The following is a 26,964-nucleotide window of genomic DNA, read 5'->3' on the forward strand; positions in this document are numbered from 1 at the left end:
GTTTGGGAAAGCACCGATCTGCTGGTGGATAAAGAGCTTCACCCTTGGGTGCTTCCCTCAGGCCATGGGGTGATTGTCCCAACCCTGGGAGGTTTAAATGCCACCTAATTGTGGCACTTGGGGACATGGGTCAGTGGTGGCCTTGGCAGCACTGGGGTGGATTTGATGACCTTAGAGGGCTTTTCCAAACTCAGGGATTCCAGGATTGCTCCGAAAGCTCCTCAGCACTTGGGTTTGAGGGTCCCTCAGCCCATGTCCCCCTGCACAGGGACACTGGGATGGCCCCGGGAGCAGCAGCCACACCGGGAACCTGGCTGGGCTCTGTCCTCTCCCTGCCCCTGATCCTCACACCTCAGGATGGAGCCGCCTGGATTCTCCCTGAAAATTGTCCTCATCGAAGGACTTTTAACCTCTAAACACAGCGACAGGAAGGGAATGAGAACAAAACCTCGCTGGCAGCTGGGGAGGCTCAGCCCGGTGTCCCTGCGGGGTCACTCCGTCCTTCAGCCTCCATCCAGCAGCAATTCCCGCTCCCAGAGCCCCTCCTGTAGCTCCACGGGCTCTTCCCTGGCTGCCAACCCCTGGCAAGGCGCCAGCCCCTCCATCCCCCCGGGATCTCCTGCTCCATCCCCACCCCCTGCCCACCTCACTGCTCCCCCAGCCCCACCAGCTGCTCCAGATGTTCCTCCTGGAGCCCCTACAGCACATCTTGGCTCCAGATCTTCCCTGGGTGCCTTTAAATGCTCTCCATGGCAGAGCCGAGGATTTCACTCATTTAGCTGCTCCCTTTAATTTCCTTTTAACCAGCTTCCTCTTTTTATGTCATTTCAAGACGTTTGCAAATTCCTGCTGCTGCTGCAGTCGACTTTTCTTGGCTCCTTCCCCTCCCAAGGATGTTGGATTTGAGTACATTAGACTCAGTGTATAAATATATAAAAAAAAAAAGGCATCTCTTTGATAGTGAAATATTGATCCAGGCCCTGTTTATTACTTGGAATAAATCAAAAGTTACTTCTCCCTGTAAGGACTTTCCCCGGCTGCCTCACCAGTTGTCATTTACAGTGTTTAAAACTCATTTTCTGCCCCCACAGAAGCTTCTCCAGCCTCGAATTTCGCCCAGTTGTTCAAGGCATTTTCCTCGGAATAACAAAAAATCTCATTTTTGGAGCTGAGGACGGCAAACCTGGACCTATAAAATGTCGATGTTTCATGGATTAAACCAGTTTAACCAAGAATTTCACTTAGGACACACTCAGGGAATAACCAGGAGTTCCTGGGCCTGGAGTTACCTCTAAACAAGATTCTGAATTGTGCTCTGAAGTGTGAGAGTTACCAAGGAGAAAGTTCTGCTGCATTTATCTCTTTTTTTTTCCTGTTAATTTTCCTGCCAGCTTTTCAAAGCCCATTTTCTGTTGGCCTGGGTTGTTTTTTTTTTTTTTCTCAGTTTGTTTGTAGCTATTTCCATGCTCTGTTTTGACATCACATGTGCTCCTATCAAATCCACCACTAATTGGGATGGATTTCACTCCTTCGCTCAAACAAGATGGTCCAGGATCAATTCCTGCCTTATTTGCAGCATTTTTTACACCAAATCTCTGCAAACCCAGCGCTCATTTTGGGGTGGGACCACACGGGAGGTTCTTGGAGCCATGGAAGTTCTGCGGTTTTTGTCCCATCAGGGAAAACTCTGCCTGACCCTCACAGGGAGAATTTCCAGCCAGGATTTGGAGTCAGCTCCAAGCTGCGAGCCAGGAGCTGACAAATGTCACCGAGCCCGCCCAGAGTGGATTAGAAATGTCCATTTGGATCTTGGCCGTCAGCCCCGACACCGCTCCCAGCTCCCGCTGAACGTGGATGGACTCGGGGAAAAGTTCCTTTGGGAATTTGAAATTTACCTGAGTGGGTTCAGCTGCCTCAGGGAGTTGCTCCAATGGTCAGGACTTTCTTCCAAGCCCCAGGGGTTCTCTGCCACTGGATGCTGCTCCTCCAGGCTCCGGAGCTGTTCCTGGAGTGGGATTTTTTGTTGAGGCACTTGGGTGCCATGGCTGAGTAAGCCCTTAATGCTCTTAGAAATTCAGCAGTCAAAGGAGATAAAGGTTATCTGATACTCCAGTGACCTCCAAGCCCTCGCTGGTCACTGTGTCTGCGAGCAGCACCATCCATCGCTGGTTCCTCAGTGCCACGTTCGGCCTCCTTAAAGCATCACCCTAAGCACCAGCACCCCCTCCCACCACGCTGTCCCCTGCTCCGGGGCTGGCTGCTTTGGGGACAATCGTTGGCTGCAGCCAGGTTATTCCTGTACCCGCACAAGGCACGGCAGTGCCGAGTGTGAGGTCTGGGAGTCACAGAAATAAACGTGCTGGGAAGCTGAGAGGGAGGTGAGGGAGGCAGGGAGGGAGGTGAGGAGGGTTTGTCGTTTGTTGAATTTGGGGCTCTGCACTCCCCCCTGACCCTGCCAGCCAGGAGTGAAGCCTGCAGGGTGGAAATGGGTTCAAGGGAGACGAAAACCCCAAAATGAGGGCCCGGCTCGGGGAGGAATCCCCAAGCACAAGCATCAGGTTCTGGCTCCTGACTCACAGCAACGTGACTCAGGAGGAGCGACCAAACCTCAACAGAAGTAAAATCAAGGACAAGATATTTCTGTACAGAATAATTCTGTCAAATCAGCCTGGCTGCGAGTTCAGGAGTTCGATAAGAGCCTGCACTGGTCTGGAAACAGCTCCACAAGCAGCCAGGCATGGGGCAGAGTGGACTTGAGAGGAAAGGAGGCACAAGAATGGAGTAAACACCGAAACATCTCGCTGGCAGCTCCAGTGAGCTGTGGAGAGCAGCCAAAAGCCCAGATGGAATCGCACCCCCTGCCCCCCAGGGCTGTGGGAAGTTCAGGCTCCCCTGCTCGGATGAGAGGGATCAAAACGCCACGAGGCTGCAGCAATGAGGTGACAACAACGATGGGAATTGGGGACAGGAATCGCCCCCACGCCAGCACTGTGGGACACAGCTCGGAGCAGCTCACGTCCCACACACTCCTTGGAGCAAGGAGAGGAGCAGGGAGAAGCGGGGAGGCCGCTCTTGGCTCGGTTTTAGGTGGAATCTGGGAATTAAAGTCGCTGGGTGCTGCTGAAGAGCAGCCCCTGCTCAGCTCAGCGCGGAGCGGGGAATCCGCAACCGAGGAGTGACACCAGACAGGAGCAAACACTCCAACCCAGCGTGGGGCTAATGAAGGGCTTTCTGAAGAGCAAAATCAGCCAAGGTATCAAAACAAACAGGGCTGAGCGTGTCAGAGAGGCAGCGGGAACACACGAGGCCCTCGGAGCGCCAGAGGTTAAAGGAAGCGATTCTGGGCGCCGAGGATCTCACAGGGATGCTGGAAGCCTCTGTTCCTTCCGTCTGCCACAGCTTCCCTGGAGATTTCTGTGCCTTTGCAGAGCCTCCAGGGAGATGCCATCCATGCCTGGGGTGGCAGCAAACATGGTTGTTTAAAGGGGAATATGTTATGGAGCCCGTTTGATGACTTGGAAGGATTCGTTCCATCTTCCAGCCTCAACTCCAGAGACAGCAGCCACTGGAGGGACTGCAAAGGGAAGGCAGGAGCTCCTGGCCCGATCCTAAAAATCAGGAGATGGGTGGCAAGACAACAGATAATTAAATTCAGATCATCAGAGAGGAAATTCTCTGGACCTGTGACCAAAGAATGGTCAAACAAATGCAGTTTTTGAGATCCGGGGGAGTGGGGGAGATCCGGGGGAAGATCACACCTAGCGTTGCCCAGGGATTTTGGGAAGTGTTTTAGCTCCACTTTCCAGCTGGGCTCGGGTGGAAAACTAACCCCAGGGTAGTTAATCCTTCCCCTGTGGCATTAATGTCAGCTGCAGCCAGCACAGCGGGCTGGGACGCTGTCACAGGTGCCCAGAGCTGGCAGCTGTCACACCAATGGTGGCAGGAGGCCACTGAGACTTGGTGGCTTCTGCCCAGGGGTGCTGTCCGTCCATGAAAACACAGCCAGGTGTGTCCCCACAGCGGGCACAGCCCTTCCCACCTGGCCGAGGGACGCCCCAGACGCGTGTGGGAGGCTCTGGAGCGCTGGGACAGCGCAGTTCCAGGGAGCTCCCAGAGAGCAGGGAGGTGACACGGCCGGGACTCCAGCTGTCACACCACGAGAGAACCAGGGACACTGAGGCCAGCGGAGGCTCGGGAAATGGGAGCTGAGGAGTTCCATCCTCCCCGGGCACGGGAGAGCGGATCCGTGCAGGGCAGCTCCCGTTACCGGGGGCTCCGGGACGCCTCGGCAGAGCGGCTGCGTGACACCGGCTCCCCCGGCTCGTTACCGCTCGCTGCCAGATGCTCCGGGGCTGAATCACAGCGATTTGTTGTGGCGAGCGTCGCCTCGGCACCTGCTGCACGCCGAACACCTCCTCTCCCTCCTCTTCCTCCTCTCCCTCTGCCTCCACTGCCCTGCCCGAGTGATGGGGAGTGGGTGCTGCACCCACAGGGGTCGGGGACGGCCGCCCGCGGGCTCCTGCAGGAGACAGGGAAAGGGTTAAAAGCCCTGTCTGGAGCCCCCGAGGTGTGGTAGGGACAGGGGACAGGCTGGGGGGGCTCAGAGCTCAGGCACAGCCCGCAGGGACGCGACTCCCACGCACTCTCCTCCAGCACAGACAGTCCAGGGCGGGTGGGGGACCACAGAAAGCCCCAAATCCCCCCTTTCCCAGAGGAATCTGCCCCCCCCCCCCAGTGCTGCGTGCGGTGCCAGGAGCCACCCACACTCCCCCAGGCCTGACCCAGCCCGGCCCGCAGCCCACGGGACCCTCTCCAGCCTCCGTGCCCTACTCGTGCCCCAAGGAGCCGAGCCTGGATTCCCTCTGCTGCTCGGGGGACACCTCACGCTGCTCTCACATCCCGATGCTTCCCGAGCCCTTCTCCTACGGGACCAGGAGCGAAAACCTGGGAAGAGCCTCGCGCGGCCTCAGCTGGCCCGTTCTGCCCCCAGATTTGCCCCACGGCGCCGTGGACAGCGGCACCGTCACCTCCAGGGCCACGTCCAGACAGCCGGGATGGAGCTGGAGGCAGCGCAGGGATCGGCTGTGACCGGCACCAAGCTGTTCCTCCCACGGGCGCTTCCCACGGGAATTGTGACTAAGGGAGCCGTCCCCGTCGCGCAGCTCTGGTGCAGGAGCCTCGGAGCAGCTCCTCCGAAACGCACGTGAGGGGCTGGTGCTGACGCCGGGAAGGGCTGCACATGAGCTCTCCGGCAAAAGGGGTTAATTCCCCTCTGGGAACGAGCTGGGAATGCTTCCCCAGAGCCCTGAAATCCTCCAGAGCTGGAAATGCCTGGGCTGGCAAGAGCCACAGCTCGGGGGAATCATCTGATGGATGAGAGCATGGATGGGTGAGGGTGGATAAAGGAGTTGCCTGGGAGATGCCAGGGGACAGCCAGTACTGGACATTGACTTTTAGGGACTGGGACAGAACAGGCTCCACCCCAAATGTGATCCAGCTGCAAGGACCAGTCGGGGGTCTGGGTGGTACAAGCTGCAGGAACTGGGACGGGCTGGGCCACGCTGGTGAGCACAGGTGACAGCCCAGCACAGGTGACACCCCAGCACGGGTGACACATCCCAGTGAGAGTGACACCCCAGCACGGGAGGCACCCCAGCATCTCTGCTCCGGCCCCTCTCATCCTGCCAAGGGGACCGCGCTCCATCCACCCAGCCGGGCGCTGCCTGGGGGCGGCCCCGCGGAGTGACCCAGCCCGGGCACACCGCGACCCGAGAGGGGACCCGACCTGGCGGAGCCCTGCGGGGCCGGACGATGCCTCAGACCGGCGACACCCCCTTCCATGGCGGGACCGCCCAGCCGGTGATCCGCTCTGGGGACGACACCCTGAGGCATCGCCGTTCCGCTCGGACCGGGCTCACTCAGTGCGGGGGCGGGATGGGGACCGAGGGGGGACCGAGGGGACCCCCGTCCCCCCCCGCCGCCGCCGCCGCCCCGCGCGCACCTGCCTCCCGCCGGGAGCCGCGCATGCGGCGCGCACCACCGCGCCTCAGGGCGCGGGGGGGGCCGGCGGCCGGAGCGGGCGTGTTTACACGGGGGCCGAGGGGGGCGGCATCAGCGCGGCCCCCCCGCCCCCCCCCCCGGCACGAATGGTCTCTTCCTCGCGCTCTATTTAATCCCCGCCGCTGCCGCACCGCCGGCTCCGGAGCGGAGAGAGCAGCGCTCGCCGCCCGCGCTGCGGCTCGGTCGCGCCGGCCCCGCGGGCTCCCACCGCCGCTACCATGCAGCCCCCAACCCTCGGCATCCTACTGCTCATCGCCTGCTTCGGCAGCGCCCGGGGAAACCTCTCCCGCGACGGGTGAGTGGCGGCACCGCGAGCGGGCTAACCTCTCCCCCGTCCTCGCCGCTATGGCCGGGGATGCGGGGAACCGAGCGACAGGTGCAGGGGGCGGCGGCGCGAACGGGGCCGTTATGTGGGTCAGGCAGGTGCCGCCCGCCCCGCCCCGCCCGGCCCTCGGGGCCCGCCCTGCCGCCGGCTGCGGGTGCGGCTCCCGCGGTCCCGGGCGGCCGGCGGGGCTCAAGGTCACGGCGGCGCCGGTGCTGCCCGTCGTGTCCCCCCATGGCCGCGGACCGCCCGGGGCGGGGCCGGGGCCGGGGCGGCGGAAGGTTCCAGACAGGCCCCGGCGGGCGGCGGCGGCGGCGCGCGGCCCCTCCCGGCGCTGCCCGCGGAGCGGGGGGGGGCGGATGGAGAGTCCCCGGTGCGGCGGAGCCGCCCCGCCGCGAGGGTGCCGGGGCTCGGTGGTGACACGCGGAGGGGGGGACAGACAGCGCTGAGGGGCGGATGGAGCCCCCCGGGAGCGGCGGTGACATCCCCGCCGTGGCTGGGGCGGGTCCCCGGTCCCTCCGGTGGGAGCCGCCTCCCCGAGATGGGCGGGGGGCTCGGCAGCGGCGGCCGCTTCCCGTCCCGCCGGGATGCTGCCGGGATGTGCGGGGCATCCAGAGCCGCGGGGCGCGGCGGAGCCCCGGCTCGCCAGACAAAGGGGGTTCACCGCCGGCGACAGTCGCGGAGCGGATGTGATTTTGGTCGAGGCTCGCCGGTGGCAGCGCCGTGTCCCCCGTCGCTGTGGGGCTGCGGGTCCCTGCGGGTGGCCGGCGGTGGCTCGGACCCGCCATCCCTGCCTGGCTGCTGGCGGCTGCGTTTGCCGTGTCGGGAGTCGTCTGTCGTGACAGAATCGGTGCTGCTGCGTGTTTGGGTGCGGAGGTGCAGCAGCTGGCTAGGGGCTGGGCTGGACCCGCTGTGTTGTGGTCTGGGGGGCTGACGGTGGGTCCGGTCTCCATCCACATCCCTGCGGCCCATCAGGAGCAGGGAGGCGATTCTAGAACGGGATCGGGGGTCCCGAGGGCTGTGCAGGTGGGAGCGTGGCACGGTGGGGACAAGGGCTGAGCCCGCAGCCCCCACAGCTCCCCCGCACCCATCTCTGTTGCTGTCACAGGCTCTGGGGGCTGGTGGCTGTGTTCCCATCCACAAATCCCGGGATTTGTTCTGGTTTTGGCCACGGTCCTCCCACGGGCACCCGAAAGAGTCACTTGGGTGTGGGTGACGCTCAGCCCCACAGCGTGGGGACATCCTGGCAGCCCCATGTGGGGATTCTCAGCCTGTGGGGCTGGGGGTGGCTGAGCATCCCGGGGAGCGCTCCCAGGAGGGGCGGTGGCCATGACTCGGAGCTGTCCTGGGACAGGACACAGCCCAGATGATGACACTGCAAGATTTCCTCCTGGGCTGGCCTCTGCTGTGGCCCAGCCCTGGCCACCAGCGCCAGGCTCCCCACAGTCCAGCACAGCTGGACAAACAGACCCCTAAAAAACCTTTGAGAGCAGAGGACACGGATGGCTGGGAGATGCTTGGAAAGAAGTTGTTGTTGTCTCTTCGTGGTTGATGCCTCATCCTGGAGCCCCTGAACCATCCCAGCGTAGCTCAGGGGACATCCCTTCCCTGGCACCTGTCCTGGGGTGGGGTGGAGTCTCCTCCTTGGAGAACATTCCTCCACCGCCACAAGCATGGCAGGGTCTGGAGGAACCCCTGGAAGCCACTCAGGCACTGGGAGCACTGGTCCTGCACAAGAGGGCCCTGTCTGAGCTCTTGGCTGGCGTTGTGCTGCTGTCGGCACATTCGGCTGTTTGGGCTGGTGCGTGGTTGTCCTTGTGTGAGGATCATTCTCTCTCTGCAGGGTTATTCCACTCGGGAGTTGTGTAACCCTTTTGTTTGGACAATGCCCTGGGAGGCCACCACGGGCCAAAACCAGATGACTTGGGGCTGTTTTTTCCCACTGGGGCACTGGAGGTGTCCTCAGCCTGGCGAGATCAGGGCTTTGCAGAGAGGCAGGTTCAGGACGCTGTCCCTTGTCCTGCGGGGTGGCTTCATCTCTCTGGAGCTGCTGGAGGTGTCTGCTTGGCCAGGCCACGCAGAGAAGCTCCCTCTGTCCTGGGGAGATGCCCTGTGCTTCCTGCTGCTGTCCTGGCTGGCAGCAGCCTCCCAGGCTGCCCTGCCTGTGTGGGATGGGGTCTGGTCAGGCTGGGAGAGGGGCTGGGCTCCCACAGGGCTTCTGCCATCCCCAGCCTCCGAGCAGGTGACATCTGCAGGTCCTGTTCCCCCTGCACTGGAATGTGGGAGGTTGGAGCAGGGAGAGCCCAGGGGCACAGTGGGGTGGTGGGAGCTCGGCGTTGTCTGGAGCAACAGAATCCTTTGATTGCTGCTTTCCGCGGTGCTTTTCCCCACGGAATGTGAGCAAGAGCCCCTTTCCCAGTGCCATTAGGGCTCACCATATGCTCCCGGTGCCTGTGCCAGCACCAGCCCTTGGCTCCCGAGCCGAGGAAAGCAGTGACAGCCCTGGTGAGGCACGAAAGGGAGGGAGGGCGACCTCTCTGCATCACTCACTACCTGCTTGGCCTGATTTCGGATGACTCGGATCAGCTGCCTGGGGGAAACGAGCTGTTCCAGGGCCGGGATCAGCACTCAGCCGGAGGAGAGGGGAGGGAGCAGAGCATCCCTGTGCAGGCAGCTGGCTGGAGAGCATGGAATCCACTGCTCAGCTGGCACAATGCGTTAGGCTCAACAGGCAAGGCTGGATTTTAGGACAAAGCCTGGGATCAGGCACTGCAGAGGTGCCTGCTGCATGCCCAGACAGTGAGGGATGTGCTGGCACCACTGCCGGGGACAGGAATTCTGCCGCTGTCCTGACAATGCCGTGGGTTTTGGCATGGCCTGCGCTGTCTACTGGGAGCGTGGTGGCCTGGCCTGCGGGCGGGAGGAGAAATCCCAACGGAATGGGGCGATGCTGCCGGAGTATGAGCTGAGCATCCCGAGGTGTGGGTACCCGTCCTCCTCTGGACGGAGAAGCGCCCTGTTCACCCAGGATTCCCTGCCTGGGAGGTCTCCTGCCTGCGAGACGCTGCCTCTTCTCCCTCTGCCTGACGTTCCCGCCTCTCCAGGGGTATTGGAATCGCCGGAGGAACCGGAGGCGGCTACATCTGGGGAGTCACCCTGGCGCTGGCACGGCGGCCGTGCAGCCAGATGGAGGGAGCTGCAGCAGAGCTGCTCCTGTTTGTTTTCCCTGCGTTGGTTCCTAACCTCGTTTTACCCCAATCCAGGGTGTCTCGTGCCCATCCAGATCCCTGCAGGAGAGGAGCGGTGAGAGGGAGGGAGTGGGGCAGGATGTGGGCACGCATCCAAGGCGGTTTGGTGGCAGTGCCAGCTTGGAGTTTGGTGGGCTCTGCTTGTGTTGCTGGGCTTGTTGTCCTGGGCACGGCTGTGCCAGTGTCTGGCCTGGCACGCCCTGCTCAGCCTGGTGTCCACCTGAGCTGCTCTCCAGGCTGCTTTTCCAGCCCTAGTGATGCCTCAGCCTTGCAGGTCCCCCAGTGCTGGTTCTGCACAGATTGAGCAGAGTCCTTGTTGCTTTGGCTCTTCGGTGGCTCCACGGGCCCTGGAAGGTGCTGCCAGTGCTGTAACACCCCCACAGTCAGATGGATCTGCTCCTCCTCCTCCTCCCAGTTACTGGGTCAGCTCAGCTTGAACCATCTGGTCCAGTTCTGGCCCCTCTGCTCCTGGCTGGGCACCGGCAGCTGAGAGCAGCAGAGCCTTCACTGCGTGGCGACGGTGGGGTGGGAATGACCTCTCTGGTGCCCCGGCTCCTCACCCACCTGTGAGGGGCTGAGATTCTCCATCCCCCTCCCAGAGAGCTCCTCTTCCACCCGGGGCTGTCCTGGGGGGAGGATGAGGAGCCAGGCGGAGTCAGAGGCAGGAATGCTCCGTGCTGCGTTTGGGCAGCCCCGGTGCCAACAGCACCAACCCAGACAAGCCAAAGGCAGCCGGTGACAGCGGAGGGAGGCGGGGAAGCCAAGGCTGCGAGCAGGGCTGGGCAGGAACGTGTTTAACCATTCCAGTCACCTGCCCAGCGTCACGCTCCGCCTGCGCCGGGATGCGGCCGAGGGCGCAGGGACCGCGGGCAGGTGTTGGATGCTGCGGCTCCCGCGGAGGCTCTGCGGTGTCTGGACGTGCTGGAGGGTAGCAGGGCTGGTGCAGACCCGGCAGCAGCAGCGTTTGCCGGGAGTTTGGCCGGGGAGCAGCAGAGCTGAGAGCTCCCGGTGTCCCTGCAGCATCCCGGGAGCTGCCCCGTCCTCGGGTGATGCTCCAGGCACTGCTTCAGCTGCAGATGCTTTTGCTCGCCTACAACACCTCAAACGGTGTTTGCTGGCAAGCTCGGCTTTTCCAGACTGCTGCTTTCAGGCTGTGATTTCCGGGGAAATGAGTTCTGATGCTGCTGGTCCGAGTGGCCACTGGCAGGACCACAGCAGGTCCCTGGGCCAGGTGCTGCTCAGAGGACAGGACCTGCTGGGACCCCTACACACCCCAGGGAGCTGTTTCCAGGGCTGGGATGCACTTTGGGGTGTCTGCGCTGGTGTCCAGGGCTGCAGCTCCTTGTTCTCCCTCCTGCTGCAATCAGGATCCTGCTCTGCTGCTCCCAGTCATGGGGAGATGGATCCAGGAGCGCTCCTGAGGTGCTCCAGCCTGGGCTGCTGCTGCTCTGAGCTTCTCTGAACACCTTCACCCTCGTGGCATTCCTGGAAGCTCCATTTTGCTTCTCCAAGTCTCACCAACTTTGGGTTCTGGCTTTTTTTTTTTTTGTCTCCCTGTGGTTTTGGGGACTCCAAAAGGGCCAGAACACTCTGCAGCAGCAGAGGTGACATGCTAGGACGCAGCTGATGCTGAGCACATTCCTGGGCATCCATTGGGATGTGGGAAGTCTCCACTGTACCAGGACCTGTGGGAATGGCTGGAGCTGGGCCAGGGTAGGTTTGGGTTGGAGATCAGGGAAAGGTTCTTCCCCCAGAGGGTGCTGGGCACTGCCCAGGCTCCCCAGGGAATTGTCACATTCCCGAGGCTGCCAGAGCTCCAGGAGCATTTGGACAACACTTCCAGGGATGCCCAGGGTGGCATCATTGGGATGTCTGTGCAGGGCCGGGAGTTGGACTCTGTGATCCCTGTGGGTCCCTTCCCACTCCGGCCATTCCCTGATTCTTTTTGTGGGAGGTTGGGAGGAGGCGTTGGCTGTGCTGTCCCCCAGGAGAGCAGCAGAGCTGCCACGGCTTCCCCATTGCTCAGTTCTGTTATAAATATCCTCTTACAGCACCCGGGGTGTTTAATCCTGGGGCACTGGTGAGTGACAATTCCTCAGGACACGGCTCTGCTGCCAGCGTCGAGGTGGCTGCAGAGCCACCAAACCCCGTGCCAGGGCATCCAACTGGGCTGAGACACCTCGCTGGGCAGGGAGATCCTTAAAACAGAACTGTCAAAGCACAGAGCTCGTTCCCTTGGCAACAGTCATGTTGGAGATTGGCCTTAGGGTAGGAGCTAAAAAACCCACTCAAAAAATGGAGTTTCAGCTGTTGGCTGTCACACTGGGGGAGGGCGCTGGCACAGGGGTCACCCTGCCCTGTGCCCCAGGGTCTACGGGGAATTCTCTCCTTTTCAGGGTCCCCAGGGAGCTGTGACACCGGCAAAGGCTGTCAAGGTGCTTGGGGGATTTGGGGTGGCCCAGAACTGGGGGGGTTTTCCCTCTGCTCTGCTCCCTCCCAGCACTCTGGGTGTGACCAGCCAGCTCTGGGCTCTCCTGCTGCAGCTTGGTGGGGGTGGCAGGAGACCCTCTGAGCCGTGGGATGGCCTTGGAAGGAGGTGATCCTGGTGTCCTGGGATTCCCCGAGGATGCCACTGCCTTTTCCTGAGCGAAGGCGGCACCAGCCTGGTGTGAATGTGGAAATGGGGCCGAGCGGAGCCATCCGAGGGGTTCCCCAGCTCCCTGATCCCATCCCAGCTCTCCTCTGGTCCTGCAGGGGCTGTGTGGGGGGCCCAGGGGGTGTGTGGGGTTTAGGGAGAAGGAAGAGGAGAGGAGAAGCTGCTTCCCAGCCCTGCACAGTGAGGATGGAGCCGGAGTCACACCGGGAAGGTCGGCTCTGAGAGCATCCAGCCAGGGCTGGGGGAGGAGGAGGAGAGGAGCATCCCATGGTCCCAGAGCACTTGGAATCATCCTCTCTGGAGCTGATTGATGCTAATTGCTGGCTGTGTCTCAGCTGTTGAACCCTGGTCAGGTGTCACCAGCGGCTCTTGGTTGTCCCCCGGGCAGGTCTGGCAGGAGGTGACAGTGTCCCTCTGGTCACAGATGCAGCCTCAGAGGTGCCCGAGGTCATGCCAGTGCCCCTTGGACCAGCACCCTGCCCCTGGGGGCTGCTGGGGACCATCCCAAGGCCTTGGGACACCCCAGGGTTCAGAGAGGGAGGTGATGAGGAGCTGCATCTTGCTGTCCCTCAGGGAATGCTCATTTACAGAGAAATCCTGTGGAATTTGGTGTTTGGGGTGAGCGGGTTTCATGTGGGAAGCTGTGAAGGCCCTGGAGCCGCCACTTCCCTCACAAGCAGTGAGATCCCAATCCAGTGGCATCCAGGCGTCCCTCGTGGCTGCGGGGTCCATCCAGGCTGTCCCCAAGAGGCAGATCCAGGCAGGGAGCAGATGGAGGCCAGGCTGGAGCGAAAGGTGGAGGTGGGAGGGATCCAGGTGAGGGCTCCACGTGGGAACACCCCTGTGTGGTGTCACCTGGCTCTGGGTACAGCCAGGACGAAGGAGCTGCGGGGTCCAGGGAGTTCCTGTTGGACATTGGGATCCCCCGTTAACCTCTGGATCTCACACCCCGCAGGGAGCCCTGGAGCAGTGACTGGTCCCACATCCCTGTCCCTGGCACAGCCGAGCTGGGAGCACACTCAGGGCTCTGTTTCCCACATTTAGGGAATGTTTGCGTTCCCCTGACAGTCCCTGTCCCCCTGGGATCGAACCCTTCCCCCTGGGGGAGGGACAGCTCGGAGGGAGCGGCTGTGGGGGCCGCCAGAAGGCGCTTCAGGCACCTGTGGAATTCCTGGATGGATTTATCCCTGTGAGGAAAACAGGAGCACCCTGGATTCCACAGCTACCCAGAGCAGAGCCAGGTGACACCACACGGGGATGTCCCCATGTGGAGCCTTCTCCTGGATCAGCCTGGATCCCTCCCACCTCTACCTTTCGCTCCAGCCTGGCCTCCATCTGCTCCCTGCCCGGATCTGCCTCTTGGGGACAGCCTGGATGGACCTTGGATGTCACTGGATTGGGAAAGGAGCCGGCCCTGGACTTGCAGGAGGCTCCTGGAGGGATGGGATGTGTCCTGTCACTGTCACAGCACCGGTGACGCCGCATCCGAGGTGGAACGCAGCAGATGCACCCAAACGGGAGCAGGGTTTCCCTCTCCTGGGAAATCTGCAGCGGTTCAGCTGCCTGGAATTCGGGCTCTGGGTATTCCAGACTGTGGATTCACACCCTGCTAAAATCAGCCTGTGCAAGGGATGTGCACAGCAGATGTCTGAGCCTTCCCCATCCACGAGTTCAAAATTCCCGCCCTGCCAGGATTCCCGCACGGATCCCCCGAAGGGAAAGATGCCCCGGGGCTGGGAATGGAGCTGGGGAGGGAATGGCTGGAACACAAAGTCCTTGGAGAGGAGAAGAAGGCGCCTTGGAAAACATCTGTGCCCACGGGGATGAATTGGATCTTTGTGATGCCGAACCCAGAGTAAACAGGGGAGAAGGAGGGAAATGAGAAGGGGTTTTTTGAGAAAGAAAGAGAGAAATGAGAAGGGGTTTTTTTGGGAAAGAAGGAGGGAAATGAGAAGCATTTTTGGGAAAGAAGGAGGGAAATGAGAAGGGGTTTTTTGGGAAAGAAGGAGGGAAACGAGAAGCATTTTTGGGACACGGCTGCGAGCTGGAGGCGTTGGAGGGCTCGGAGCAGTGGGTGGTTTTCCCTGGGGTTATTTCTGCCACGGAGATGTTTTCACAGCCTGGCAAAGAGCTGGGATGGGGTGGACATTCCCTGGAGAGGATCCTGCAGCTCCAGCCTCGCTCGCACGGCTGCTGGGCTCTTCCTAGGCCTCTCTCCCTGCTTGCCTGCTCCAGGTGAAGCTGCTCCAGGCAGGCAGCACTGTGGCTGCGTTGCAGAATTCCTGGGATGCAGAAGATCAATTTTTTCCTTGTTGGGAGCATCCTGGGTCTGGAGGCCCAGAGCCGCAGAGCTTTGGGGACAGTCCTTGCTGGATGGGGACACTCATGCCGGGCTCCAGGAGCAGCAGAGGTGTCCACATCATCATTTTTCCACATCATTTTCCCACATCATTTTCCCCCTCATAAATATGAATGCAGCCCCTCTGCAAAAGTGCACGGCTCTAATTAATGAAATATTGATTTTTCTGGAGCGCGGCGCTTCCCCGGCTCCGCTGCACCAACGGGGAGCACAAACAAACACGGGCAGCGGCTCTGGGCCCCACACGGGCCTTGGCACAGCTTTCCTGGGGTGGTTTTGGGGAGCCCAAGGCTGCTCTGCCTGTCCCTGGAGCTGGACCTGAGCCCTCCTGTGCCAGGTCTGGCCCCTCTGGATGGTTCCAGGGTGTCCCCAGCCTGCCAGGAGCCCTCACTGCTGGCTTGGCCCTCTCTTGGGGGATGATAACAGAGGCTTGAAGGGTCCCTGCAGCCCCCAGGCCGTGCTTTGGCCGTGGCAGTGGCACAGAGGGAGGCGAGGGGACAGTGCCAGCCCTGGCGGGTGGCAGCAGCCCTGCGCTGGCAGCACTCGCTGGCATGGGCAGCGTGGATGCTCCCGGAGTGTCCAGCACCTGTCCCAGGCTCTCTGTGCCAGGACAACCCGGAGCTTGGCTGGAGCTGGGTTTCCAGAGGGGTGGCACCCCTGGAGGGGACAGTCCCTGCTCTGAGCACCCCTGGGTCTTCTAGGACACCCCTGGCTGTGCCAGGGTTGGATTTAGTTGGGATATTGGGAAGGAATTCCTCCCTGTGAGGGTGGTGAGGCCCTGGCACAGGGTGCCCAGGGAAGCTGTGGCTGCCCCTGGATCCCTGGCAGTGTCCAAGGCCAGGCTGGACATTGGGGCTTGGAGCAGCCTGGGACAGTGGGAGGTGTCCCTGCCCATGGCAGGGCTGGCACTGATGTCCTTTTCCAGCCCAAACCGTTCTGGAATTCTGTGGTTCCACGATGCCTTAGTGAGCCTCCATCCCCAGCCCGAGCAGCCGTGGCTGTAGAGAGACCCCGTGGGAGGAGGGGGAGACCTCCGGGGGTGCTGAGCCCCCTCCTCTCCCTGCTCTGCCCCTATTCTGTCACTTCCAGCTGCGGGGATTTGATGAAATCCCGGCCCTTCCCATCTGTTCCGGCGGGCACGGAGCCCCCCTGGGGATCTGGGTCGTGCCAGGGGCTGTGCCCCCCACCCAGGACAGCTGGACACGGCCCTGGCACAGCCTGGGGTCGGAGTCCTAGCGCGGGGTCCCGTGGACGAGAGGAGGGGAATGTCCCCTCTGGGGTGTCCCCGTGGTGTCCCCCAGGGTGGCGGTGGCATCCTTGATGCATTTAACCTCTTCCCATGCTAATTCCTTAACGAGGCCAGGCTCGGGGCAGGGTGGTAATTGCGTTAATTGCGTGGGTGTCGGACCCTTGTCCTCAGCTGTGTCCGAGCTGCAGTTTGGACAGGAGAGGCTTGGAGCGTTCTAATCCCCTAATTACGGTGTGGCAGGACAAAGGCTCGTTAACTAAATTAAAACAAGCCGAGGGATGGATTCCCAGGGCGGAGCAGAGCTGTGGCGTCGCTGTGGGGATGTGACAGGGCGACAGTGCCCTGGCACTGGTGGGGTCCTGCTCAGCTCCCACCGTGCCAGGGTCTGGAGAGAGCAGGGAATGAGTCAGTGAAGAGCAAAGAGCAGGAAAAACTTGGCCGGTGAGGACGGGGAGGTTCGTGGGGATGAAGGGTCTTTACACTGGGAATGGTTTTAATCCAGTTTGATGTTTCTCTGGAAATCCTGGGACTCAGGGAATCCCAGAATGGTTTGGATTGAAGGGATCTTAAAGGATCCATTCCCACCCCTGCCATGGCAGGGACACCTCCCACTGTCCCAGGCTGCTCCAAGCCCCAATGTCCAGCCTGGCCTTGGACACTGCCAGGGATCCAGGGGCAGCCACAGCTTCTCTGGGCACCCTGTGCCTGCCCACCCTCACAGGGAGGAATTCCTTCCTAAAAAATTCCTTCCTCGGGTGCTTCCAGCCCAGCCTTTCCTGGAGTTTAACAGGAAAGCCCAGCCTCGTCCTGCCCTGCTCCAAAACCTTCCTGCGACAGCTTCGGGGAGCTCGTGATGGGAGCAAAAGGATGAATTTCCCTTCACCTTGTACACGGAAAATTAGGAAATTCAGGTGCTTCCAGCGCTCTCTGTATTCCTCCCTCTCCACTGGCCGGGCCCGGGGGTTGTGCTGTGTTCTCCTTGTCCCTCTGCAGCTCCGCTCTTGGCACGGCAGCTTCCCAAAAATAGCTGTCCTTGGGCCGGTGGGGGCTATCTGATCCTCGAGCTGCTCTTCCCTGCCCTTGGGCTGCTCCGCTGCTCCAGGAGCCCGAGGGAAGGGGAAGGACGAGGAGGAGCTGAGGGAACAGCCTGGAGAGGGACGCGGAGCGAGTCCTTCCCCTTAGGGTTGACACCGGGAGCGGGGCACTGACACCCCGCAGGTGGCACTGCATGGCCTGGGGGTGCCTTTGCCGGGATGGAGGTGGCGAATGGAGCGTCCCAGTGCCAGGAGTGCCTGGCACGGAGCCCCCGGGGCGTGGGCCCGGCTCGCTGGCACTGCCAGGGCTGTGGGGTAGGGCTCCGTGCCTCCCTGGGTGTCTCCAGCCGGGGCCAGACTCTGCTGCTGCTCCTGGGTCCCCCTGCTCTGCCGGGATTTTCTCGTGTCAGGATCCTCCGGCAGCCCTGGGGCCGTGCCAGTGTCCCCGTGAGCTGCCGTGGGGACAGCGGTGTCCCCTGTCCCCGTGGGCGCTGCAGGAGGGGCAGCAGCGCCGATCCCAGCCTGATTCCCTGCTGGGGAACGGAACCACAGGGAGAACACCCATGTCCCTGCAGAGGCACGGGGGGACACACACAGCTGTGCTCAGGTGGCTTTTGGGGACACCGCTGCTCCTGGGCTGCTCGGGGACGCTCTGCAGGGAGGTGACACCCCCCAATTGTCCCTCTCCGTGCGCAGAGAGCCAGCCCACGACGTCGGACGAGACCGTGGTGGCCGGGGGCACGGTGGTGCTCAAGTGCCAGGTGGAGGACCCCGATGACTCCTCGCTGCAGTGGTCCAACCCTGCCCAGCAGACCCTGTACTTCGGGGAAAAACGAGGTAAAACCCTGCAGCCGGAGCGCTGAGGGGACAGCGGGGAGCTGCTCACGGGGTGACATCCCCTCCCGCTGCCACCCCTGGCAGAGCAGCGCAGGGGGGTGGGTGGTGGCACCGAGCCCGTTGTCCTTTTTCCCTCAGCCCTGCGGGATAACAGGATCCAGCTGGAGAGATCCACCCCCAACGAGCTGACCATCAGCATCAGCGACGTGGTACTGGCCGATGAGGGCGAGTACACCTGCTCCATCTTCACCATGCCCGTGAGGACGGCCAAGGCCCTGGTCACTGTGCTGGGTAGGACACGGGGGCAGTCCCCCTGCTCCCCATCCCCTCCCGGATCCCGTTACCTCACCCTCGCTGTGTTCCCTGTGTGTCTCGCACTCTGCAGTGCTCACCCAGCTCACGGATTTGTGGGTTTTGCCTCCTCCTCCTCCTGCAGGAATCCCCCAGAAGCCCCAAATCTTTGGCCACGAGCAGCCCATCGATGAGGAGAAGGTGGCCCGGCTCATCTGCCGCTCGTCCGGCAGCAAACCCGCGGCAAAGCTGCGCTGGAGGAAGGGCAACAGGGAGATCAAGGGTGGGTGGCCTTGTCCTGGGGGTTGGCACCGCTGGGGGACACCGTGGGGGGACTGCAGGGTGCCCTGGACCACACTGGTATCCCGTGGGACGGGGACAGCGTGTCCCCTGCGCAGTGTGCCGTCACCTCGTGCCTCTGCTGGGGTCCCGTGTCCCTGAGCTCTGACTGTCCCCTGTCCCCACAGACTCGGGCACCGAGGTGGTGGAGGACCCCAACGGCAAGACCTTCACGGTGACCAGCAGGGTGGAGTTCCGTGTCACCAAGGAGGACAACGAGGTGGAGATCACCTGCACCGTGGACCACGAATCCCTGCAGAACTCGGAGAGGTCGACCACGCAGAGGCTGCAGGTCCACTGTACGTGGGGGGGACATTTTGGGGGGGATGGGGGTTCAGGAGACCCCACACAGGTGGCCTGGTGTGACCATCGTGGTCCTGTCACACACAGGGCAAGGTGACACTGCCCCTGCACGGTGACACTTCCCTCAGCTTCCCGCTCCTGTCCTTGTGTCCTGCTTGTCCCCATGTCCCACACCCTTGTCCCTGCTCCCTGCCTGCGCCACCTCTCTCGTCCTGTCCCTGTTCCCCTTTCCCTGCCTGTTCCCTGCGGTGGTGACAGGGTGAGGGACATGGGAGCACCCCCTGAGTGCTGCCCCCACCCCTGGGTGCTGTCACCCTACAGCCCTGCACGCCCAGAACCAGCCCAGGGGTGGGATTTGGGGTGCCAGGGGCAAGTTTTAGGGTGCTGGGGCAGGATTTGAGGTGCCAGGGTGGGACCTGGAGTGCCAGGGACAGGATTTGGAGCGCTAGGGCAGAGATTTTGTGGTGCCAGGGGCAGAGGTTTTGTGGTGCCAGGGGCAGAGATTTTGTGGTGCCAGGGGCAGGATTTGGGGTGCCAGGGGCAGAGATTTTGTGGTGCCAGGGGCAGAGATTTTGTGGTGCCAGGGGCAGGATTTGGGGTTCCAGGGCAGGATTTGGGGTACCAGGTGCTCACCCCGCTGTTCCTCTCCTCTTCTCCAGACAAGCCGACAGCGAAGATCGAGCCGCACCCGCAGTACCCGCGGGAGGGGGAGAAGCTGCAGCTGCAGTGCGACGGGCAGGGCAACCCCATGTAAGGCCTTCCTCACCTCCCTCCTCCTCCTCAGGGCCCGGCCAACCTCCCCTCCCGCTGCCGGGCTCCCAAATCCCACAGCGAGCCCCGCCCGGAGCTGGGCAGATGCTGTGGGGTGGGTTTGGGGTCGGGTATTCCGTGGAGAGCAGTCAGAGCTTCCAGTCCCCTCCTGGAGCAGCAGATCCGTCCTGGCTTGTCCCTAAATGGGACGTTGTCCCCTCTGCCTCCCAGGAGATCCTGGGGTGCCCATCCCGGGGTGCTGACCCCATCCTGGTGGCCTGACCCCATCCCGAGGTGCCTGAGCCCGATCCTGGTGTCCTGACCCCCCTGCCGAGGTGCCTGACCCCCATTCTGGTGTGCCTGACCCCGATTCTGGTGTCCTGACCCCCATCCCGAGGTGCCTGACCCCGATCCTGGTGTCCTGACCCCGATCCCAGTGTCCTGACCCCCATCCCGGTGTCCTGACCCCCGTGCCGTCCCTCAGCCCACAGGAATTCCTCTGGGAGAAGGAGGGCAGCGACGCGCCCCTGCAGCTCAGCTCCGACAGCGTCCTCATCTTCCCCTTCCTCAACAAGAGTGACAGTGGCACCTACGTGTGCACGGCCACCAGCTCCATGGGCAGCGTGGTGGCCAAGTACAACCTGGACGTCAGCGGTGAGTGCGGCGTGGCCGGAGCGTCCTGGTGAAGGGGTCACTGCATCCCCTGTGCCCGGAAAGTGTCACCGTGTCACCGCTGGCTCCCATCCTTGGGTGGGTGGGGGCAGCTCCTGCCGTTCCCCGCATGGTGCTGTCCCCTGGGCCGCCCTGGCTGTGCTCTGCTTGTCCCCGTGTCCCTGTGCCGTGTGTCACACGTGGGGCAAGGCTGTGTGTGTGTCCCTGTGTCCCCACGTCCCTTGTGTCACACGTAGGACAGGGCTGTGTGTGTGTCCCTGTGTCCCCATGCCCCGTGTGTCACACGTGGGGCAGGGCTGTGTGTGTGTGTCCCCATGTCCCTTGTGTCACACGTGGGGCAGGGCTGTGTGTGTTTGTCCCTGTGTCCTCATGTCCCCGTGTGTCACACGTAGGACAGGGCTCTGTGTGTTTGTCCCTGTGTCCTCATGTCCCCGTGTGTCACACGTAGGACAGGGCTCTGTGTGTGTGTCCCTGTGTCCCCATGTCCCTTGTGTCACACGTGTGTGTGTGTGTCCTCATGTCCCCGTGTGTCACACGTAGGACAGGGCTCTGTGTGTGTGTCCCTGTGTCCCCATGTCCCTTGTGTCACAGTGGGGCAGGGCTGTGTGTGCTGTGTGGTGCTGCCCGTGCCCACCCTCAGCTGCCACCCCAGCTCCTCGTGCCCTCCCCAGCCCTTTCCCACGCTCTGTGATCCCGTTTCCCTGTGATTTTCCCTGGATTTAGGCTGGTCCTGCTCTCCTCCCACCCTCCCTCCATCTCTCCCTCCCAGCCCTGTCCCGGCTCCTTTCCCTCCCTCCTGGGCACTCAGTGCCCTTCCCCTGCAGTGCATGGCAGCGGTGGCACCTCAAGTGCTTTGTCCCCTGTGTCCCCTCCCTGAGCCTGCTCCTGCAGTCACCCCCGTGTCACCCCTTGTGTGTCCCCCCCGTTCCCCGTGTGGTGTCCTGTGAGCACCCAGAGCTCTCTGCACCCACCCAGGAGCTCACCCCAGGTGCTGGCCATGAGAGGTGGCACCCACTGTCCCTCACCCGCCTGGTGCCACCGCCGCTGTCACAGCACACGAGCTCCATGTCCAGGCTTGGTTCCCTGTGTGGAATCCCCACTTTTGTCCCTAAAGCCACTCACGTCTCAGGCACCGAGAGCCACCTCTGTGCCCAGCTGAGCCCTCCAGCCTGCCCACCTTGGTGCCACCCTGCCCAGCACCGTGGTCCCCGAGGGTGTGCGCAGGAGCGTGCAGGTGGCACCTCGTGGTGGGTGACACTTCCCCAGGGTCCCTCAGGGGTCACCAGGGTCTGGCAGGACAGGACATGGGGGAAGATGGTCACGGTGTCCCAAAGGCTGGTGGCAGGAGCAGAGCAGCAGGACCCGTGGGGTCACGGACGGCCCTGCCGAGGGTCCCCCCTCTGGGCTCTGTCACCTCGCTGGCCCCTCCCGGCGTTGATTGGTGTCCTGTGTTTTTGTTGTCCTCCCCAGATGTTCCCCAGCTCCCCACCCCACACGTTCACTCCACTCCAGCCCCTCCGCCGGGCCCTTCCCAGCCCATCTCTCATGCTTCCATGGCCTCCGCTCCATCCTTCACTCCAGCTCCCATCCAAGGTACCGTAAGCTCCTTTTCTGTCTCTTTGCGGACCCGCTGCTCCCCAGCCCGGCCCGAGGAGCTCCACAGGAGGACGGTGGCCCAGGCCTGGCCTGGGGACAGCCCTGCTGGGTGCCCAGCCCGGCTCCGGTCCCTCGGCGTGCGTGGATTTTGGCGTTTCCCAGGAGGACCCCGTGGCTGTTCCCGGAGGGTCGTGGCAGCAGCAGCTCCCCGAGCTGCCCCTTGTCCTGTGTGTCCGTGTCACGTGTTGTCCCTCTGTCCTGCTGCCTCCCCTGTGTGTCCCCCACCTTGTCCTGTCCCGATGTGGCTCTGTCCCCCCCCCCCGAGCTGATGGGGCACAGCGGGAGGAGGATTTGTCGCTGTGCCCCAGGGCTGACGCAGGATCCCAGCACGGATCCTGGACTTGGGACCAGCTTTGGGCTCCTGCTGTCCTTGGGGTGCCATCACCTCTCGGGGTGCCAGCCTGCGTGTCACCTTCCACCCAAGCCTGCTCGTCCTCCCTTTTTGAGGTCAAAATCCCACTGTGGAGGATGGGATTTCCCCTTTGCTTCCCCCGCTGCCTTCCTCGTTCTCGCTGCCAGGATCCGGAGCAGGATGGAGCTGCTGGCCCAGGATGGAGCCCCCGGGGGGAGCAGCAGCCTCTGCCCCACCCTGCAGGGTCTCAGCCCCTTCTCTCTTTTCTCCCCCCTGCCTGGGCAGACGCCAGCCCGGTGCCCTCGACCTCCAGCACGTACCACGCGATGATCGGCGGCGTGGTGGCTGTCATCGTCTTCCTGCTGCTCAGCCTGCTCATCGTGCTGGGACATTACCTGATCAGGCACAAAGGTACGGCCTGGGGGCTGCAGTGGGGGCACGGGGAGCCCCTCGGGGGTCCCGGGGCCGTGTCCCCGCAGCGAGGGGGCAGTGGGGGGTGGAGGGAGGCAGCTCCTGGTCCTGCAGCCCTTCCTGAGTCCTGAGAGGAACCAGCGGAGCCTCCCTGGGTCTGGGGGACCTGCCCGGCGTGGGAATGTCAGGAATGTCCCAGTGAGTGGCAGCGCCAGGGGGAGGCAGCTCCCACCCCGTTCTCCACCCCTGCTCCGCACCCATTGTCCCGGGATCATCCCTGTCCCCATCTCCCCGACACCTCCTCCCTCTTCCTGTTGCTCCCTGTGCCTTCCTCTTCCTCCTCCTCCTTTCCCTCCACCTGCCCTTTTCATGCCCGGCAGGTTTGTGCCCAAGCCCTGGGGACACGGTGCCACCCCGCCATCGGCCACCCCCTGAGGTGATGTGTGAGTAGAGCCCCCCACCCTGCTCCAGGGGCAGCTGGGACCCCCTGCTTTGCCAGGAGGGCTGGGTGGGAGGGCAGGAGCCTGACGGGCAGTGGTCACTCCACAAGTGGACACTGCTACAAATGCCTGGAGCACCCCCAGGGAGTCTCCATCCCATCCCATCCCATCCTATCCCAGTGACTTTTCCATTGCAGCCAAGCCCAATGGAGCCCTCCAGGCAGCCCAACCTCCCCCGGTTTGTGTGGGAGGGGGCGCTGGCAGAGCCCCCCGTGACCCCCAGCCCTGTCCCCACCTCCAGGCACGTACCTGACCCACGAGGCCAAGGGCTCGGATGATGCTCCGGACGCCGACACCGCCATCATCAACGCCGAGGGCGGCCAGGCCGGCGGCGACGACAAGAAGGAATATTTCATCTAAAGGGGTCAGAAAGAGAGAGAGAGCGAGAGAGCGAAAAATGGAGCCAAGAGAACCCCGATGGCAACAGCAACCAGACCACAAACCCCACAAAACCCAACAGATTTTCTCTGGCGCCCGGCACGGGCGGACGGACGGACAGAGGGATGGCGGGACAGAGAGCAGGGAGAGCCACCGGCCACGAGGCGCTGCTGACGCCTCTTGAACTTGTACAAATCGTTCACTCCGACAGCGAGAGCCCCGGCCCCGTTTGCTTGCTTGCACCTCCATCCCCACGCCCCGAACCCACAGACCAACCCGTGAGTGAGCGACATCTTCCTTCTTCCTTTGGACCTTTTCGCTTTGGTTTTGTGGCTGCTCTTTGCTTCGGGCCCTTGGTTGGGGTGTTGGGCTGGGGTCGATGTAGCTCTTCCCTTTGTTTCTCTCCGTTTTGGTTTCTTTGACATCCAAGGATAAAATCAGCTCCGGGCTCCCCGGGGCAAGCTCGGGACCCTGGGTGTCCCCGTTGTCCCCTCCCCAGCCCCGGGGGGGTGACTCCAGCTGGGAGCGGAGCGAGACCCTGCCCCGGTTTTATCCTTGGTGGTTCTTGTGGAGCAGTGTCCATGCGGGAGCAGAGCTGTCCTCGTGCAGTCAGTGTGTGAAAGGGGGTGACAGTCCAGGGTGGGACCCCCGGAGACACCAGGAGCCCCCACAGCTCCCCGGGCCCACCCCAGCGGGAGGGGGGGAGGGCTGAGGTTTATTTTGGGGGGGGGTGGGGGCAAATCCAGAGGAAAAGGCCCCGATTTTTTTTTTTTCCCCCCTAAATTCTCGGATTGGAAATGCCGATTTGAACCATCTATTGAGATGTTCAGTGCAGGGGTGTGACCCCTGGGGCTGGGGCTGCTTCCCTGGGACCCCCAGAGCAGGGCTGGGGCTCTGCCAGGGTCTCTCTGGCTCCCTTCCCTCCTTAGCCCCTTCCCAGGGCAGGGACGAGCTTGGAAAGGGCTGATTTTCTTCTTGGCTCCGAGAGCCCAAACCAACAGCGGCCAAAACAACCGGATTTGGGGTCTGGGGACTTCGGGGGTCCCCACAGAGGCTCGGGGGGGGGGGGCCTCATCCTTCCTCCTTGCCCTTCCTCCTGCCTCTTTCACCATCACTTCCAAGACAAAACCAAACACCTTTCCCAACCTCTCCAGCACAGCCCCAGCCTGGCCCCCCCAGCCATGCACCCCCGGGATGGGGCTGCTCCCCCCAGCATCGCTGGGACACCCTGCACCCTTGGGATGAGGTTTCCCAGGATCCCACATCCCGGTCTGGACACCGGGGGCTTGCAGGAGCCACCCTTGGGCTGGGCACCGCGTGGATTTGGCGTTGTCTGGAGGAGGGGAGCCCTTTGAGAGGGGGTGACCTCACCTGGGAGGTCACCCCATGGATTTGGGGGTGCTCTGGGGGACGAGGGGGCCCTTCAGGAAGGAGTGAAAGTCCTCGGGGCGGGATGGGAAACCTCAGCTGGGAGGTGGAGGGAGAGCGGGGCTGCAAATGTCACCCCACCCAAACCCTGCCAGCACCGGGTCACCTGTGGGGGACTGAGTGGGGCTGGAGGGGGCTGAGGTGAGGCAGGGGAGGCCCAGCTCGGTGACAGGCACAGGTGGGAGCGAGGGCTGGGTGCGACACTGGGGATGCTGCGGATGTGACCAGGCTCGGCCGCGCGTCAGGAGCGGCGGCGGCACTGGGAGGGAGCAGCACACGGAGCCTCTGAGGGTCCCTTTGCTGGGCACAACCATTTTTGGGGTGTTTTTCCTCCCTTCCCACCTCTTGCAGTGGGGGACGTGGGCCTGGAGCTCCCAGGGCAGCTCCGAGCTGGGGTTGGGGGATGAACCCTGGGGCTGCCAACGCCGTCACCGAGGTCCCCACGACCGAGTCCTTTCTGCAGATAAAAACACCCGGGCGTTGTTCTCAGTACAATTCCATCTCCTCGGGGGCCGCAGGGATCCCAGGCAGAGCCCCAGCGCTGGGAACTGGGAGGGGAGAGGGGTAAGGGGTCCCTGGGGCAGGGAGGTGACAGGGACAGGGAGGGTTTTCCCTCTTGGAATTCAGTTTCTCGCCGCTTCCACTGCTCCAGAGCTGTTCTAGGGGCCGGGGAGAACAGCCTGGATTTGGTGGTTTTGAGGTGCCACGGTGTTTTTGGTGTTTTTGAGGTGTGGGGTGTGGCTGGGCAGCTTGGGGAGCAGCGGGCACGGGGAGCTGTGGCAGTGGAGGATGGGCCCGGTGTCACCTGGGGGGGCCTGGGGACCTGCAGAGGTGACAGAGAGAGGCCGAGCCACGGCCCTGGCTGTGACAGGGGCTGAGAGGGATCGGAGAATCCACCTGAGGCCTCTTCTGCCAGCAAGAGCCAAAGGGTTTGGTGGAGGTGGGAGCAGTGGAGGGGGTTTGTGTCACACCTGGGGGTGACAGGAGCACCAGGTGCCTCCAGTGTGAGCGGGGAGAGGCCGTGGGGTGACGGGGACCCTCCCGACTTGGGAGGACTCCAGGTGGAAGCTGTGACTGGGACGCTCCACGTCATGATGGAGAAGCCACCCGGCGAGAGGCAGGGGTGGGGTGCGGTGGCAAAGACCCTTTTGGGGTCACCGTGTGGAGTCCTGCGGGTGACGGTCACCCCGTGTCACAGGTGGGCAGAGGAGCGGGTGCTGGGTGGCTTGGGGGCATCGAGGTGATGTGGAGGGTGACAGGGTGGGGTCTGGCCCCTGTCCTTGTCCCCTCGGGGGTTGGTGACACCGTGTCGTAGCTCCAGGAGGTGCCACGGGTGGTGTGACAGCGGAGCGGGGCCGGGGCGTGACACCGAGGGCGACACGGGGGGCGGGGGGAGGCGACAGCGGCGGTGTCACCGTGTCTGGGAGAGCCCGGGGCACCACCCCGTCCTGGGGGGGGGTCCTCGGTGGTGGCCCCACGCCCACCCAGCACGGGGTTGGGCCGGGAGGATCCCGGGAGGATCCGGGACCCCCTGGGAGGCCGCGGCCGCTTCCCGGCCGGCACTGAACTCTCAATAGACACGAAAGCCATATTTTGGGGAGCTCTGGAGAGGCCGGGGGGCAGAGGCTGGGCTGTGTTGTTGTGCTGTGTTTTTGTCTGTACATAAAGGGAGCCAACGACCGTCGATGTGACTTTATAACCTTTCTAATATCCTGTGCTAATCTCGGAAAATAATCCTATAAATATATCTGGATTACACACGTTACCCGCCTGGCTCTCTGCCTCTGGGGCTGGGGGGTCAGGGGGAGCTGGGGGGGGGGGGGGGTGGGTCAGGGGACAGGCTGAGATCAGCCCCCCTCAAACCTCTCCTGAGCCCCCAAACTGCAGCTGCCTTCAACTGCCCTCCCTCCCACACCCCAAACCTCCCACCCGGCCCCCAGACCCACCACAGTCACCCCGATCCTGACCCTCAGCACCTCCCCCCAAACAACAACAGCAGCAACCCCAATCCCAATCCCTGGAGACCCCCAGCCCTCTCACCCCCAAATCTGCCCCTCAGCCCTTCTCAAATTGCCAATTCCCAGATTGCCCCCCAGCCCTTTCATCTCCAAATGTCCTC

The 26,964-nt window shown here is 62.8% G+C and overlaps 1 protein-coding gene across 5 annotated transcripts; it reads left to right on the plus strand.

The window, feature by feature from the left end:
* The first annotated feature begins 6,199 nt into the window (after positions 1-6,199).
* Positions 6,200-26,610, plus strand: CADM3 (cell adhesion molecule 3). Of its 5 annotated transcripts, none has more exons than XM_032093083.1 (11): positions 6,200-6,354; positions 17,625-17,765; positions 17,904-18,056; positions 18,202-18,339; positions 18,524-18,694; positions 19,358-19,448; positions 19,933-20,102; positions 21,591-21,713; positions 22,414-22,539; positions 22,920-22,982; positions 23,281-26,610. In XM_032093083.1, exons 1-11 carry the CDS (start codon positions 6,279-6,281, stop codon positions 23,397-23,399), a joined length of 1,371 nt encoding a protein of 456 aa, XP_031948974.1. In that variant the 5' UTR covers positions 6,200-6,278; the 3' UTR covers positions 23,400-26,610. The 5 variants fall into 5 exon arrangements, with proteins under 5 accessions (XP_031948974.1, XP_031948976.1, XP_031948975.1 ...); XM_032093085.1 differs by having other exon boundaries at positions 22,920-22,975; positions 23,281-23,392; XM_032093084.1 differs by lacking the exon at positions 22,920-22,982 and having other exon boundaries at positions 6,202-6,354.
* The last annotated feature ends 354 nt before the right edge of the window (positions 26,611-26,964 follow it).

Source organism: Corvus moneduloides, chromosome 29, assembly GCF_009650955.1.
Source record: "Corvus moneduloides isolate bCorMon1 chromosome 29, bCorMon1.pri, whole genome shotgun sequence".
Taxonomy (NCBI): Eukaryota; Metazoa; Chordata; class Aves; order Passeriformes; family Corvidae; genus Corvus; species Corvus moneduloides.

Bases quoted from the DNA above. Each gene is read 5' to 3' on its own strand.
- CADM3 (XM_032093083.1), top strand. From the start codon at position 6,279: ATGCAGCCCCCAACCCTCGGCATCCTACTGCTCATCGCCTGCTTCGGC. The intron at 6,355-17,624 runs GGTGAGTGGCGG...CTCCGTGCGCAG, and splicing joins GGGAAACCTCTCCCGCGACG to AGAGCCAGCCCACGACGTCG. The intron at 22,540-22,919 runs GTACGGCCTGGG...CATGCCCGGCAG, and splicing joins TTACCTGATCAGGCACAAAG to GTTTGTGCCCAAGCCCTGGG.